The sequence below is a fragment of the Drosophila suzukii genome, chromosome 2R (assembly GCF_043229965.1).
Source record: "Drosophila suzukii chromosome 2R, CBGP_Dsuzu_IsoJpt1.0, whole genome shotgun sequence".
In the NCBI taxonomy this organism is placed as follows: domain Eukaryota; kingdom Metazoa; phylum Arthropoda; class Insecta; order Diptera; family Drosophilidae; genus Drosophila; species Drosophila suzukii.
The window spans coordinates 14767355-14781907 of record NC_092081.1 but is presented as its reverse complement, the minus strand read 5'-3'; the positions used below and the strand labels follow the sequence as shown (position 1 = coordinate 14781907).

General features: G+C 39.1%; 2 protein-coding genes across 4 annotated transcripts in view; both read left to right on the top strand.

Annotated features, from left to right (window-relative positions):
* The window catches only part of igl (IQ calmodulin-binding domain containing protein igloo), a 41585-nt gene that overhangs the window by 23295 nt on the left and 3737 nt on the right, over positions 1-14553 (top strand). For 2 of the 3 annotated variants that reach the window (XM_017074814.4, XM_017074816.4), the window contains exon 2: positions 6546-6743. In XM_017074814.4, coding sequence (XP_016930303.3) covers positions 6546-6743 — 198 coding nt within the window. Of the gene's footprint in view, positions 1-6545; positions 6744-14553 lie in introns of those variants that run through there. The other variant, XR_010653543.2, reaches the window with a different exon arrangement.
* On the top strand, positions 12235-13097 carry LOC108010020 (uncharacterized). Its single transcript, XM_017074817.4, has one exon. The coding sequence runs from the start codon at positions 12397-12399 to the stop codon at positions 13021-13023; it is 627 nt and encodes a 208-aa protein (XP_016930306.3). The 5' UTR covers positions 12235-12396; the 3' UTR covers positions 13024-13097.

The following is a 14553-nucleotide window of genomic DNA, read 5'->3' as shown; positions in this document are numbered from 1 at the left end:
TGAAAATAGACTAAAGATTTTATAAAAATCATCGAAATACTAAAAATCAATCGAAAATAGAGTACAGATTTTATAAAAAAATATCAAAATTTTTATATATAAAGTAAGTTGCCATCAATGTTATAACGATGTATACATGTATTTCATTTTTCATATTTTTTATATGTTGGTTTGCATCGATGTTATAACGATGCATTTTAAGCTGTTTCAATGGCTTTATCAAAGCTACATGCCATGTCCAAAAACTTTTTCATATTTCCCTGAATAATATCATATCCTCGTTAGAATTCAACGCAAAATTGTTTTTGTGTGTGTATTAAGTAGGATTTTCCATCTCGTTGCAACACAAACCAGAAAATCTTTTATTTGCCATGCTTATATTCACACAAAATATATTTTCAATAGTAAACAAGAAATACGATATAATGGAACTCAACCTCCATATGATTAAATTTATAAGCCGCTTGTAGGACCCCTTTAAATCGCATCGTTAACCCATTTTAATCTTAGTTTCATGCCCTGTTCGTTCAATCCATGATTAAAACTCAACCCAAATGACCCAGACATGATCGAGCATCAAAGGCCTAGGAAATTGTGGGACCTCTGACCAGGGAACCCGGGCAGCAAATTGCCATTTGGCATGCTAGCCAAGGCAGTTACCGTTAGCCCAACATGAACTCTGCCCTTTCACAGAAGCCAAAGGACCACCAGCCGATCCCTTTGCACTTGCACTTGGGTTTTATGGACCTGGTAGCTTGTTGCTCCTCTTCAGAGCTTCAGTGCTTCAGTGCTATCCGCGTCATCGACGTAATAAGTTTCAATTTCAATTGTACTGCACAAAAGGAGGGCAATTCAAGGACCAGATGGCAAGAGATATAGAAAAGGGGAATCGTTTCCACCGTGCAAGTGGATTCTTTATTAATAAATGTAACTTTTGAAGGTCCCTGAAGTCCTGGCGTTCTGCTTCTGGCTTTGGCCACATAGTTTTGCCAAAACTCTTTCTGTTTCTGAATCAGGGAAAAAAAACTAAAAGGGTGAATGGAACTGACTGGTGGTGGAACGAAATTTTTTTTGCCATAGTTTTCCGGCAACTTTTTTGTGCTGCGTTGGCGCGCTTTGGTTGTTTTAATTTTGTTTGGCAAAAGTTGCTGGCGAATTTTGAGTAGCATTTTAATAATAAATATTGCACACGCTGGCAACTTTTCGTAGAGTCAAGTAAAGAGGGAAGCACGCGTGGAGTATTCGGAGTGTTTTCATAAATACACCGGAAATATGCTAATGGAGGAGCGAGCGAAAAAGTAACATAAAATGTAAACACAGCTCAACACATCCGGCATTCTTGCAGCCCTCAACTTCAGACAGTAGTTATACAATGTAACTAGCAAATGGTTTCTCCTTGAAGCAAAAAACTACCATTTTTAAACGTTTCAGCAATTTGCACTCAAAACAAACTAATTTCTAAACTGTCAAACTAGAAGGCAAAGTTTGAAGGCTCGTAAATTTAATTGAAAAGTTTTCCTCATCGCAGGCGGCTAATTCTACTTCTAATCAGTGGTCTTCCGCAGCATCTGTGCGTATCTGTCAGGGAAAATATTTAATCAATCTTAACAGTTTGGTCAGCGGGCAGTGAAATAAAATATTCTCTGGCACGTAAGCAAATTGTCAACAAATAGAATTATAAATTTCTCATTCTCTAAAGTGGGACGTGACTGGCTTAGGCCTCATTGCAGAATTCCCAATTGAGACTCAAACTCAATGGTGTCATCAGCTTGTTCGTCTTCATAATTTTCTGTGTTGTGCCATCTTGCATATCAAATAGTTAAACTTATCCTTGTCCTTTGACAAGCCTACGGGGCGTATGCGTAACTTTTTACCATTGAATACTGATGATGGTCAAATAAAAATTTTAATTTTTAGTATAAATAAAATTAATTGCATGGAAATTTCATTGCCAAAATATAATATGTAAAAACCAATTAAAGCTGCCAATCAATGGGAGTTATATGTTAAAGATAAAAGTTTAAATTGAATTTGAAAAATGGTTGGCCAGGAAAAATAAAGATATAAATTTAGATACAAATAAATGATTCACTTGGGCATGTTTCATTTAAATTGCTTTTTATCGCAGCGCAAACTCATGAATGATGTTTATTTTTTCTCATTCCTACCCTTTTTCGCTGCCATTTGCTACATGTCCATTATAGAAAATTGTGGTCGGCCTGAGTTTAATTATGCAAAGCCTGTTCATTATGGGCAATCTGATTGTGAGTGCCAGCAGCCAGTGTTGGTAAGTCACATTTAACTCAGATAAGGGCCAGTAATTTATGACTTTGACCGCTTGGGCTCTGCACATAATTTCCTTGGGCTAAGCCCTACAATTAGGTACGACCAGTTAAGCAAATCACACTGCATAAAGTACAAATGTTAATTTCCGCAAGGAGCAAAACTCGGGGTAGCATTTGATTGGGATGGAAAAACTTCAAAGTAACAATCGATAAACCACAACTGTTTCGGAGTGGCATTGTGTGGTTTCTGTCCCATTGCGCTGCATTACAATTTATCTGAAATTTAGCCATTCCCCATTTGTGGTTGCCAGCACGTGCGACAAACATTTCCATTTCGTGAGCCCCCCTACCGAAGAAGCAACAAACACGAAACTTTCGCCTGATAAATGTTGTCGTTTTACAAAAACCCTAATCAACCAAGGTCACGGGTTGTAAACCGTCGGGCGATATTTGCCACGCACACGAAAAGTACTATTAAAATGAGAAAAATTAGAGGGAAAACAAACGGACATGGCAACCGTTCACTAACAGTCACGGAAATAAATAATATAAATCAACAAAATAAATTATGACTGCACAAAACAAAACGTTGAGTGTCTGCTGGAGAGCAGTTGAATTACAGTTGGCTAAGCCAGCCAAGATAGGTCATAAATAACTAATTCTATTTGTGTGCTATTAATTTGCCACCGAAATATGACAACCAAGTATTATAGCAGCCACAAATAGATCATATCAAACCATCCTAAAAGATTAGAAAAGGTGTTGGAGTGGTGAGTGAAGCTCATCATCCCGTTCCTCGGGGTGTAAACGATGGACCTAAGTGACTAGATAAGTGAATGTGAATGGGAAAAAGTTTGCCAAGCTGTATATGAACATTTAATGGAGATTGTCGAGCTTAAATGGCTGTCAAGGGTGTAGGTGGAAACATCTGAGAGGCAGTCAGGTTAATGAGTCATGTGTGGTTGAGGGAGCCCCAAAAAGCAGACTATGAAAATGGCTCACCTTGAAGTGCATTTAGTTTTCTGTGTTGTCATTAAATGTGAGTCATTTAGTGTTTCCTGATTAATAAACTTTGAGTAGTTAAACAAACCTCAACATTTGTTTAAGGAAATATATAAAATACAATCAGAACTAGAAAAAGCCCCACGTTGGGCGCCATAATTAGTTTTAACGGAAAAATGTATATTGTAAATCTCGACTAAACTAAGTTTCTTCTTCAATTAAAGTAAACTTTGTCAGTTCAGAAGCAGGGAAGCCCTTATAAATAACATTGGCCTTTCCAAACGGAGAGAAATCTCAGAAACAGATCGCTGCCTGCTGCTATGGCTTCGCTTTTTGCTGGTTTGCTTATTTATTTAACTTCTGGCTCGACTGAACCCGCTGTTTATGTTGCTAAGGCCAAGAAGCAGCTGGGCCAAGTTTTTCCTGCTGCTCTTCTGCCTCTGGCCTCGTGCATAACTCATTCGTTTTAATATTCTCCAGGCATTGTTCACCCTCCGGTTAGCATTTTATTATTTTTTTTACGAAAAAACTGGGCCACCTGAGTATACGTTTTAATGCCAAGTAAAATTCAAATAAAACTGCAGCAACCGGCTGACAACCAACAATTTAATTAAAATAATAAATTGTATGTAATTTGCTGCAGGCGATGCCGCGCACAAGGGATTTTTATTGAAATTTGTACGTGAATTATGAGATGGGTCTATGCTAGGGTGTTTCGAATCAAGAAAAAATTAAAGAGAAGCTAAAAACTATTAATGTAATTCGTTTTAATAAGAAGACAACAGCATTCCAGCTGTCCAAGCTATCACAAAACCGATTGCTGGAATTGCATTAATTAGGGAAAGAAAATATTTGTCAGATTCCCAACGGAATAAACGACTATTGTCAACCTCCAGGCAGAAGGAAGAAGTAAAAGAAAGGAAAATGAACAGGAATAAGAGCCCTTAGCTAATGAATTTTAATTGCGTAAATAACTTACTCGGTCATTGTGGCACAGTGGGAACTCGAACTGTAACTCGAATCCTGCGAAGGAGCCCAGAATGGAGCAGAAATGGGAAGAACCGACGAGCATGACAAATTTAATCATATTTTTCCTGCCGGAAGCGGAAATGATTCCGGGTTATGACCTGGCAAATGGCGAATTATGAATGAATTAAGTGGTAAGATGGCTTTCCACGTGCGAAGGATCCTGTTCTGTTCCTGGCACCATACTAAGAATACGTCGTCTGTAATTGGGTGCGTGTTTCTTTTAGTGTCAGGCACTTTATATACCTGCCTGAGATACAGGTGTGTAAGTTCACCACCATTTGCCATTTGCGGTTATTCAATTTTTGTTGCCATTGGGACCCTTTGGCCTGCCTCACCTGGCTTCAATTTATTTTTCTGCGGCTGTCAGGTTTAATGAGCCACATGCAAAATTTATTTAATAACCTTGCCTCGCATAATTCACTGCATTTTATAGTCACACTAAAGCAGTGGCCATTAGGCGCCAGTTTCAAATGGGCTGTATAAATTTTCATTTTCCCGCCGTTAGTTTCTAATTATAAATTATTGATGTTCTCGTGCTTAATTTAAGCTTTAGTTGAACATAACAAAAATACCAGTTAAAAATAAAAAGGAAACTGCTGGAAATTAAGGCCATAAACAAAGCAATGTGCTCGGGCAATTGTGTTTTATATTCACAAACCATATATTTATTTAAGCGCTGAACCCCCCATTTGGGCCTTTAAATTGTTGTGTTTTTGTATGTTTTACTAAAAAGCTTGTATTGGCATACAGAGCAGATGGCAGTTTAATAAATCCAATTCAGCGTTAAATTTGCATTTTTTCTAGAGCGGAAAACAAATAAAGATTTTTACGGCTTGGTGGGAATTTATTAAAAAAACGTTCGTGAAATATATATGAGATATTTACAAGAGCCTTCAGTTCCCAAGCCCCCAAGCAGGAAATAAATATGTTTTCCCTCGATTTCGATGGAAGGGAAACCATTTGAAAGCGGAATAATCCTTAAAGCGTAACTAGAACTCAATGCCGTTTGGGCCGCATCTTGATACGGGATATTCGATGATTTAATAGCAGGGCCAGCAGAGTGGGCAGCTATTAAAAGCACAGCACTCGCCACTTGACAGCGCAACCTTGCCACACCCTACCGTTAGCACTTATCGCCCACCTCCCAACTTTCACCACCCACCTTTCACCACCCACTGAAGGGGGATTGAACAACCTTGTGCCAAGCACAAACAACTACTTTTTTAGAAACGCTTTCCCTTTTGACTTCGCTTTGCCTTATTGATAGTGTTTGGTAAAAGCAAGAATACCAAAAACCGAAAACCGAACCGAAAGCCTTACGTGTCAATTTATTATAACTTATTCAAGGCCGCCAGTGTTTTTTTTTCTCCTTCGGTATCTGCGTGAAAAATGCCATAAAAAATGAATGCTGACCCAGGCAGCCAGCAAAAATGGGGGAACAGGAACATGCTCACTATATTTCTGTTTATTGCACATAGCCTCCACGTCCTCATCGACTTCCTTCCTTTTTCCCAGCGAAACTTGCGCTTCAAGTTTATTAGCACAGCAGAATTTGCCCTTTGCCCTCGCCCTTTCCCTTTCCCTCTTTAAGCCAACTCCTCTGGCAGGGTTCCAAAAAATTCCGAGAACTCGCTCAGCTCGATTCAAAATCGATTGAGTGGCCCAGGGGGGTTTATTTGGCCAGGGGCAATGCACAACGACGACCCCTTTGAAGTTAATTGTTTGAAAGCTGCAACCGAAGTTTTAGGAACTGTCGATGATGTGCCAAAGCAAAAGTTGGCCCGTCATTGAAGCTCGCAACACATGATAGCCTGGCCATAAAACTCATTTCTTTCGATTGGTAGAGAGTATCGGTAGAGAGACATAAGCTGGGTATAAAATATCTCAAAGGGAACCCATCAAGGAAAAAGTCATAAAACTGGGCGACAGTTTCAAAGTTTACCATTCGTACTTTCCCTTTAGAAGCCGATGGCTTGGACTGGGATTTTTGTTGGGCATAACTTTTATTAAAGAAAATATTTTACAAAGCTTTATAATTTATACAAACACTCAGAAAAAAATCCATTAGATTTAATTTATGGAAAAAATGACTAAAAATGGCTATACATGGCCTTTAACATTTTTTTTTCTGGGTGTAAATACAATAAATACCTTTGTTAGCAGATATTACCTTTTACCTTTAAGCCCTTTGTAATTTCTCTTGTCTTCTGTCCCCACTTTTAATTGCAGCAAAAGCCGCAACAAAAATCCAAGCCGTCTTTCGGGGCCACAAAGTGAGAGAAACCATGAAAAAATCGGAAACCAAAACTGTGACCAACAACGGCAGTGCCGCCGGTGCAGCTCCATCGGCAGCAGCCGCCGAGGCAGCCGCAGCCGCGGAGCCAACCAAAGCCGAACTAGAGGCTGAATTCGATCCCAACGACAAGGGTAAGTTCTCCAGTTTTGAGACATACGTAAAAACCGAACAAAAGGTGCGGTACATGATCTAATAAAAGACCTCAAACTGTGGCCAAAGTCCCCGCACTGAGAGAAACTTGTCTGGAGTCCAAGAAACACTGTAGAACAAACACTGTGTACAAACTCATACGAAATTCTATTAAATAAATATTTATAAAAATTATACATCCAACAACTTTAAAGAAATTGTTTTTGTTGAAATTTAACACAAATCGTATACTAGATAAAAACTTAGTTGAAGGATCACCTTAAATATATTCCAATCAATATCCAAACGAATTTATCAGGGGTGTCACAGAAATATCTTTGGGAGTATATGTAACTTAAGATGGAATAAGGTTAGAACTACTAAAATAAATTTACAAAATAATATTAACATTTTAAAATATCATATATATTTTCCGACGAACTAAATAATTATAAAATTGTATAAAATTATAAGAACGCATTGGAAATTACCTAAATAAAAATTAAAATATTTTTCTGAGTGCCCCAAAGGTGTCGTATCTCCAACTCGAAAAGGTGAAACTTTCTCGAAAATCGCCTTTGGAGTTTCCAAGCTGCAACGGCATCTGATCCCTTCGAGGCTTGTAGATTCCCCTGCACACATTGTCGTCGAATCAGCGGGTTTACACAACTTCAACTTTAAGTTGGGGGTTACACGGTGAAATTACAGTTGGTCCCCCGCCTGCCGACCGGCATACGAACTTTCCGTGTTACGCAATATACGAGTATTTTCAGCAAAAATATTTGTCACTTGGCAGCGACAGCCTGGGAAAGTTTGTGGCTCCCTGCAAGCGAATAATGATGGGTTTCTGCGGAAGTTTACGCTTGGGATTGGGTTTGGGATTGGGATGGGACCGCATCTAGATCTGGCGGTGTCAGGCATTGGTTATTTAATCGTTGCCCCGAAAGTCCCGCCACGGGCATAAATAATGCAAATCTTGAAGACAGCTTAACCCTATTAAGACGTTTCAGGCGTTGACAGTTTTCAGCTATAATTTGCCTAGGGCACAATGAGTCGTTGAGGGCACTGCCAGCCATTCGAGGAGGAAGTCATCCCCGGCTCATTAAAAAGTCAGAGGGGCTGTCATCGGGGCGTATACGCAACCGCATTAGAGACTCTCGGCTCCTCAGTCAGACAACAGTTCAGTTTTCCCTCGCAGAAGAAGCTCACGTGTGAGGAGCCCCCTCCATGGGCTTAATTATAGTGCCGGGCGGGTCTCGAAAGGCGTATCCTTCTTATGTGGCTTGCCATTCATACTTACATTTGTGCGACGGCTAATTAGACTCGCCTGAGAACTCAAAGGATGCGAAGAGCACGTGGAGGCCCTTTGCCTTTGCTTCCGAGCACATACTCAATTAGAGACGTTGAATGAAACTGGCGGGAATGGCTTTCTGGGGGTGGACTTATTTCAAAACTTTGACCGAATAATTCATAATCAGGACACCTCATAAATCTCAAAAGATTCTCGCGAGGCTGCGGTGAATTCCATAATTCATAGTCACAATTAGAAGGGTGTCTGAAATGTCTAGACTTTGCAGGAATAACGAACTCATTTTAAAAGTTTCGGATGATCATATCTCAAAGAAAATATAATATTATGCATTTATATAAGATCCCTATCTATGTAACTTTTTTTAAAAAATCCCTAAATTAAAAAAAAGAAGAGACCTCTTTATAACGTATAATAAAATAAAGACTTGACCCACGTTAAAACAAAAACCACAATAGATCCCTAGATTTAAGAACTTTTCAATCAGATTATGGAACCCCTTTGTGCTGCATAATTATATCCACTTCATGGCCTTATCGCAGACACGCCTGGCTTATCCGAAGTGAACCAGTTAGAACTTCATCATTATTCACAGTTATCGCTCGCAGGCGGCCAACAACGACAAGCTAATGGTGTTGGCCTAGTTGTAAACTCGCCGTCGGCATATTGCGAAATTGTAAAACAATAAAAACAACGGCCACAAAGAACTTTGTTTAGTTGAGGGGTTTTTTGGGTGGTTGGGCTGGGCTGTACAAAAAAATGAGCCAAACACATATGGCCAAGCTAAAGCAGTTTCTGAGCCCAAAACTGCGATTTAAACCATTTGGTATGCAAATGCGGGCAAACACATGCACGTACGCACACACAAAAGGACATTCTGCATGTGCACGAAAATCGAAAGCCATTTAAGGATATTTTCTTGTACGTGTGTGCGGCGTGCATTTCGCATTTGGTGTTTGCGGCTTTGCCTGCTATTTTGACTTACAATCCTTGCCTTTGTGCCGAAAGTGCAGAGACCATCCGGAGCCAAATGTACATATATGTAGATAGAACTGCCCACTTTGTTTGTGGGTCCTGGAGCCTGGCTCCTGATTTGGCCCCAATTCCCCTTGCATAATCGAGCCCCCACTAATTATTGTTCATGGGCCACACGCCCACTAACAAGTCAGCGTTCCACCCAAAACACTAGTCTAAAATCCGCCCCAAAGACCATGGTAATTGAACTGCATCCGGATGGTTGTCTGCGTTAATTGTTGGCGGATTCCATTCGATTATGATGAATTATGAACGAACATTAGGCTCGGTTTGTTTAATTTATTGGAAATCCGATATGTGTATGTTGTTGTATGCCAGAACTTAATTGGATGGGGAGTATGGTTTATTTAGAGAGAAATATATTTGATTTTTGGTTAAAATGTAGGTTAGATATTACAAATTAACTAGTTAGATTTATAAATAATATGTTTTATCCTGCTGTGGCATTAATCTGGGGAATTAATAAGACTACCAAGCATCTTGAGGACATCAAAAACATGACCATAAATTCATGTGTCATTTTTAAAGACCTGTTCGTGCCGTTGCTGCTAGTTCTCCCAGCAGCAACATGGCCAGGAGCAACATCAACTACATCAGCAACGGCGATAAAACAGCAGCGCAGCGCGTTCTCCTAATTGGATTTTCGGTTTTAAGCAAGCTTGTAATTCCATTTACACCGCCGGGAGACCCACAAAAAACCAACAATGTCAGGCCAAGCCATTTAAGTATAATGTTAAGTGCTCCGGCTGTTCTCGGGGCGAACAAAAAGGCGGATCCAGAAAAAACATGCAACAAAAACAGACGAGAAACAAAAGGAGAAACGACAACATTGACATGAAACACGCAATAAGCAGCAAGCCTGGCTAAAAACAATGCTTTTGGCCGCTGAATTGGCGATTTTTTGCCAGAGCCCAAGAAAAACCCCCACAAACATTTTATATGTCTGTGTGTATATAGAGGTATATACAGGTGCCCCGCAAAAGCAGGTCAAAATAGACAAGAAAATGTAGGAAGCAACTTGGACCCCAGTGGCCACAATATGCCTGCATATATCTTTTCTGTATATATGGGGTTCCCCCGGCTGACAGGTGGAGGTCAGGTATTTATTTAGCTACTGCTAAACGTTTAGCAAGTGCCGCCTTTGTTGGACCTTTTAAATATTTCAACAATGTTAGCACCTTTTCGTGAAATTTCCGTCCCGTTGTTGGCCCTTATCCAACGTGTTTATTGAGGCTCCAATAAAATTCACTTGCTTAATATTTAATTGCTCGTTTGAATGCGATTTGCTTGGCCTGTCGAGGCATGCAAATTTCTCCCAAGGCCTGGGGTAAACAATTAACATGCCCGCAAATTTAAATGTAGTAAAATTAAGTGGTGAATATTTCAGGAATTCAAAAACGTGTCACACTAATTTCAATTTCAAAGCGTTGAATAATTTAGGCATCGCCTTAATCCACTTAATTATGGCCAGGATTAACTGAAATTCAAGCAAAGTTTTAATGAGTTTTACGGCAGGGTTTGGCCATATTGTATAATCAGCTTTTGTGCAAAGGATTAATATTAATTAAAGTTTTGTTTGAATTTCTTAGCAAGAGCCCCATCTGCGAGTATTGGTCTAAAATACATATTATTCCGAGTTGGTTTGAGTGCGTCATAGACAAATTTACACAAAATCTACAAACGTACACAGGAGAGAAACCAATAAGTATTTCTCGACGGATGACTGTTTGTCCTTCCTGGAGATTTATTTGCTCCAATAACAACACCAGGGAACTGGGCTAAAACCATGGGATGGAGAAACCCTAAGTGGACGAAAGCTGAGCAGTGCGGTAGACAAACCACAAGACTTTGTTCTGTCGGAAATTGAAAAATGGGCTTAGTCCTTATGGCTCTTGGGTCGCAAGCAAGAAGCAAAAGTAGATGGCCAAAAGTGGATGGCCAAAAATGAAATGACAAAATCTTGGCAGCCGCAAAAGCACTCTTTTTCCCTCTTTCCGCTTGCGTAGGAAAAGCGTTTGGCTTAAAAATTCCATTTAGTGGCTTATTATCGTACTTCATTTGTCACAATTTGTCTTTATTTGCAATGCCCACAAAAGTGGGCAACGTAATGTAGTCGGTGGGTGACTGTGAACAGTGCGTTTGGCATGTGACATTTCCGGCGGCCATTTTGCATGACTTAAATCAAAATGGAGTCGCAGCTGTCAGATGTTGCATGACCATGTCCGGTGGCAGAGTGCCGTTCGTCTGGGTTGGGTAATTAAAAAGTGTATTTACGACAGCAACTTAACATCGTAATTATGACAATGACAAACGCAGGACCCAACTCACTCGCTGGGCGAAAATGTAGTACACGCCATAAATTTTCAAGCTTTCCTGAGATTTCAGAGGATAAGTACTTGTGTTGAGTTTTATTTACAGCCACTTATGCCTTTCTTTTCCTTTATTTTATTTTATTTTTGACCTTCCATTAGTAAAATAAATAGTGCAGGGACAGAACCGTAGACTATCTGGTTTTAAAGATAAATTGAAGTTGAGATACGAACATATTTATATCGAAGTTTAAATATGAACATATTTAAATCAAAGTTTAAGTATGAACATATTTAAATCGAAGATTAAGTATGAACATATTTAAATTTAAGTTTTAACAAAAACATATTTAAATTGAAGTTTAAGTATGAACATATTTAAATTTAAAAATAAACTTATTTAAATTGAAGCTTATATACAAACATATTAAATTAAAGTTTAAATATTAACATATTTAAATTTAAACATGAACATACTTAAATTAAGATGTATTACAATTGTAAGTTAATGCCTAAAATCATTGATAGCGTAAGAACTAAAAGTATAATTTCTAAATTGATTTTAAAATAACCAATGCTGCCATGGCCTTTCAATGAAACATGGTGACAACTCTGGTATTCGGGAATACAACATCATCAAGGTTGTAGAATTGCTGAAATTTATGAAAATGCAAACTCCATGGAGCAGCTGAAAAAGAGTTAAACAATATTTATCTATTCAGCAGTTCAGGACTTAGAAGATAGCCTAACTGTATGTTATTTTGTGAACCAGTTCCGAAACAGTCACAATTTTTTATTGAACCTATTGAAAATTCCCAGTAGTCTCTGAAATAACAGTCAGATTATTAAAATCATTCAACGAGAACACTTAGTATTCACTCAACTTACGGTCTGCGTACAATACTTACACATTTTCTACATTTCCATCGCAGAGACGCAAACTCTGAAGAAATTCGATATATTTTATTTTCTGAATCACTTCGATTTGATAACTTATCCAAAATGCCTGGACAATACACAAACCGCAAGCACACCCGTTCGATTATGGTGATTCTCCGCTTCCTGTGGGCCTTTTGGTATCTCTGGGCAATGATGCACGCGGCTGCCATCGTGCCGATACCATTTGAGGAATGGGATATAAATTTGTGGAACAAGAAACTGAAATATGTATTGACCTACAAGAGCCTGTTCGAATTCAAAATGAAGATTGAGATGTGCGTCCACAGTATGGTGATCGTGCTGTTGTTCAGTCTGTACCGCTGCTGCCAATGCAGCTTCATTGGAGCCCGATTTTTGGAGGCAAGAATGGAGAAACCCAGTAATAAGTATTATCTAATGGCCTTTTCTACGCCATACTGCCTCGCCTTTATCGGCACCTGGATATATAGCACCATGATGACAGTATGGGCCATTATACTCGTGGTGAAGGGAGATGAGAGTGAAACAACCTATATTTTGATCTGCCAATTGGTCATAGCCCTGATTTTCAAGCTCATGGTATTGGCCAATGTCCTCTCGGTGATTCTGCGCATTTGTGGCTACATAATGATATTCGAGAAGGATTCGACCGTGGGTCAGCTCAACTACAACAATTTCGGCGATCATCTGAATTTATTCTTTCGCGTTTGAGAAACTGTTACTTTATCGCAAAATAAATATAAATTTAAGGCTTTCCTTTGCTTGAAGGGAGCCAATGCTACCAATTTCATTGACTTACTTTTTTGTGGTATGGCCCGTTAAGGATCACTTCTTATTTTGACGGATCAATGTACGACTTCTCAATGAGAAATGATTTCATCTTAAGGTTCTAATTTGTTTTCTGTCAGAAAAAGTAAACAAAGTTGTTTTGTTCTATGAGACAAATTCTTTTTCTCTTTTATCACATGAAAAGGAAGAGTAGGCCAACTTTTCTTTATCATTTTCGTATTTTCGACTGGCTAATTTAACCACAACGGTGTCTGTAGTTAAATGAGAGATAGAGCATTCCTGCTTTTATACAATTGAAGTCAAAACATCTTGTTTAGCCAACTTTCCTCATTATGTGCGTGTCTGGTACAGGTTTTGTTTATTATTTCTGACACAATTACTAAGCTTAAAGTGAGCCAATGATACCCACTTTATTGATTTACTTTTTTCAGTATGGTCCATTTAGGATCACTTCTTATTTTGATGGAACATTTTGTAAGGTAGGATTTCTCAATTTCATGTTAAGGTTCTAGTTTATTGTCTGACACAGAAAGTAAACAAAGTTTTATTGTTCCATGCGACAAATTCTTTTTCTCTTTTATCACATGAAAAGGAAAAGTAGGCCAACTTTTCTTTGTCATTTTCGTGTTTTCGACTGACTAATCTTAACCACAACATTGTCTCTAGTCAAATCACAGATAGAGCATTCCTGATTTTATACAATTAAAGTCAAAACATCTTGTTTAGACAACTTTTCTCATTATGTGCGTGTCTGGTACAGGTTTTGTTTATTATTTCTGACACAATTACTAAGCACACGTCACGGATTTGCACTTTCGCTAATGGAACTCACATACACAGAGGCTTTGTTTTTATTTTCCTTCTGTTTTAATATAAATTTGCATTGTTGCGAGAAATGTGGGTCAAGAGCGTCGAGTCCCCCACACAGACATGCAAATGCGGGGAAAAATGATACACGTGTGCTGCAGTTCCTTGCCAACCGCCGTGCCCACTCAATATTCGCAATAAAAGGATAGCGAAGGACAGGTGAAAAAGTGCAGTTGATGTGGCTTATGATTGATTTTATATCCTTTGAGGATTACCGCTCGATGGAAGCTGCAAATTGGGTTATAAAAATAAAGGCACAAAAAAAGGTGGAAAAAAACCTTGAATTAAAAGAAATGCTGAAGCGAACAGAAGCGGTCATGCAAATTAAGCCAACTCCAGGGGGAGCGAAAAGCGGGCAGCGTGTTAGTCAGTCAATCAGGGCGACGTGACCGATGGCCCCGAAGCTCTGCACATGCAAATCCAAGTCCCAATCCCAATTCGAATCCCTTGGCCAACATCGGCCAAGGTGTGCAGACCCACCCACCAACCCGGCTAACTGCCCCCAGGAAGTGCATGCGAGGCCCAGGCAGAAGCACTGACATTTTGCCAGAAAGAAAAGCAAACTCAATTTGTATGCCTCGCCAG

Bases quoted from the DNA above. Each gene is read 5' to 3' on its own strand.
- LOC108010020 (XM_017074817.4), top strand. From the start codon at position 12,397: ATGCCTGGACAATACACAAACCGCAAGCACACCCGTTCGATTATGGTG.